Raw genomic sequence first — 3,209 nt, 5'->3', positions numbered from 1 at the left:
TTTTATGTTTTAAATGATTGAATATTTTCACAAACAATATAACAACCAATATGATAACTATTGTTAATATCAACAAAGCAACGATAACACATATTAATATAACCCACCAAACTATTTGTGTATAACAAGATAAACCATTCTCACTTGGATTGTGCCAGAATGAACATTGAGAACATTTTGAATTGACTACTTCAATGCAATTTATCACAACATTCATTGAAACACATTGTGAAGTTGATGACAAAATATAATTCTTTTTACATGAAGTACAAATAGAATTTGGATTGCATTTTTCACAATTTGAGTTTTTGAAAGAACACAAAACACAAATTTGGTCGAGTACGAAATACCCATCAGCACATTGCAAACATCCACTTTGTGTTTTTTGTAAACAATTTGAAAGTAAATCAAATGACAAACATGCGCTTGAGTTTGTTGTTAAAAAGTGGTCTTTTTCACAAGAAATGCATCTGTCTTTTGTGTTACAATTTTCACAACCTTGTAAACAATTATCACAATTTCCATTAACATTTCTAAAATACTTGTTTTCGCACAATGCACACATTGAACTACTTTGAATGAGCCTTTTGCAATTACTATTTACAGTAGAATAAGACAAACACATTCCGTTATTAAGAAAATAACCAGTCTCACAGAGAATACAGTTTTCATTGTCATAACAGTTTTTACAATTTTCAGGACATTTAATACAAATATTATTGTGTTCAAAATATCCCATTTGACAACTTACACAACGGTCATTATCAAAATTCATAAGAATACAATTATCAATTGAATAATTTTGTTGAACACAAGTTTGTTGTTCGTAAATGTAAAACGTGTTATCTTGACATAAATTACACTTACCATTTAATGTAGTTACTTTACAATTATTTGTATTATTCTCACATATTTCATTTTCCGAAATTGAAAGAAAAACGTCATTACAACCAGTACAATACGTCCCTTTATTGTTTGTGCAATTGGTTTCATCGATTTGAAGACACTTTCCATCTGAAACAATGATATCTCCTTCACAGAAAATACAATTATCTTTTGTACAAAATTTACACAAATTTCCATGAAAATCAGAACATAAATTGCACTTATTATTATCAAGAAAGTACGATGGAAGACAAACAATTGCTTTTTTCATATTTGTCAAAAGAATTCCAATCGGCATTACACACTCCCCATTAACATCAAAAACACGATTTGGCTCACAAATAATACATATATTATTTCGACAAAAAATACAACCTTCTTTACATGGCAAACAAGTTTGATTTTCGTTTGAATAATGTTTAGAACATTTCCAAATTCTGCTTTTATAATAGGCAACCTCTTTAGCAACTTCAACACAAATACCATTTTTTAATTCATACATTTCTTGACATAAAATGCATTGGTCATCAATACATCTAAGACAATAAGTTGAACATAAAATACATTTTTCTTTAAATGCTTGGTAAGACAATTTACATGTTTCGCAATATCTTGTTGGAATATTACCATCAGCAATACAATTGACGTCAAAAGGAAGACATGATTTGTTTTGTAAAATACTAAACGATTTACATAAAATACATTCTTTAATTCCAGTTTCTAAAATAAAAAATGAATTGCACAATGATGATAAATTCGATTTTATATAAATCTTATTGAGCTGAACATCATACTTTTGTAATTCAAACCCCATTTTGTTTCCCAACAAAAGTTTGTTTTTATTTCCTTTAATCCTAAAGGTATTACTATATGACGAGGTATCATCAATATACAAAATGTTATCGATGGGATCATCAAAGTTTGATTCACCTTCAATAAAAGAAGTCATCTGAACAATTTCTTTTTGTTGAACAAACGTTCCATTGCATTGATAATTATAAATAAACATTTCGGTTTGAATCAGTTGGGTTACCGAATTATCATTTAAAGGGCAATGAAGAACGTTTTTGTGGCTCGAAAATAATGAAAAATCACTTTGATCCAATTCGCATATTATTTCTTTTGAAAGTGGATTGTGCCCAAAACATATTCTATACAATTTTGATCCATAACTTATCCCTTTGGGATTTTCGAATAATGTCAAATCAATTTCAACAATCGACGACAACACTTCGTTGCAGAAAAACATTGTTGAAATCGGTTGGTCAACACTCAATGTTATTTTACTGTTTAAAGGCCTTACATTTCCACCCTTTAACACCAAGATGTTCCATTGGGTTAATCGACTAAAGACATTTCGATAAATGATTTTTCCAATTATTAAAACACCATGATTTTCAACTATATATCTGGTATTTAAATAAACATTCAATATTTCACATTTTATTGTTGTTTCAATTGTAATTGTTAAATTGACACTACAAAAAGAAAACTCGACTTGTGTTGATATATAATTTGGATTAGCTGTAATACTTCCACCATTTGAATATATCAAACTTTCCCATATATCTCTTTCAAATCGTGGTATATAAGTATAATTGTTGATGTTAAGTTTGAGTTGAATTGAATTGGTGTCGTCAAGACAATTATTAGCATTTTGGTTCAAAAAGGTAAATTCAGTTGACGAACTCGTTGTTCGATAATCACAAACACACATATCAATATCACAATCTTTGGTAAATACTCTTTCACCACAACTTTCCAATTGTTCGGATATCAGCAGACCGTTGTGAACAACAAACAATATTTTGTTTTTAAACTCTGGTTTCAAATTGACTTGCTTTATTTCAACATTTGAGTCAAACCATCCTCCCACATTTAATCTTGAAATTGTCAAATTGTTTATTTTGGTATTTAAAAAAATACTAAAAGAACTTTTCATATCAAATTTTTCTAATTCTAAAACGTGATTATTTGAACCTGTTATCCACATCATCGGATTATTAGAATAAATTGTGTACCATTTATATATATCCAAATTCCATGACATATAGTTCGAAAGATTCAAATTAAACATCGAAGAATTGTAAACACAATCAGGATAGTTAAAAACAGTACTTTTTAAAATTTTTTGTGAATAATCTAAAGGAATACAATCACAATTTTCTTTTGAAAATGCAGTTTTAGAAAATGCGTATCTGCCATAATGATTTTGATAACACAAAACAACAATTTGTAATCCACTTCCATCTATAATAGTAGTAGAATTAACTGTACCTGTAAAGGCGTATAAATATTCATTCATATTTCGAATCAAAGCTGGC

The 3,209-nt window shown here is 28.5% G+C and overlaps 1 protein-coding gene across 1 annotated transcript; it reads right to left on the bottom strand.

Annotated features, from left to right (window-relative positions):
• Window positions 1-58: 58 nt before the first annotated feature.
• Window positions 59-3,190, bottom strand: EIN_049230 (hypothetical protein; the record flags this gene model as incomplete). Its single annotated transcript, XM_004257067.1, has 1 exon — window positions 59-3,190. A coding segment is annotated over one exon (3,132 nt), but the record flags the coding sequence as incomplete, so codon positions are not given.
• Between the last annotated feature and the right edge of the window lie 19 nt (window positions 3,191-3,209).

The sequence above is a fragment of the Entamoeba invadens genome (assembly GCF_000330505.1).
Source record: "Entamoeba invadens IP1 unplaced genomic scaffold scaff_1105074725271, whole genome shotgun sequence".
NCBI lineage: Eukaryota > Evosea > Mastigamoebida > Endamoebidae > Entamoeba > Entamoeba invadens.
This window is presented reverse-complemented; position numbering and strand designations above follow the sequence as displayed.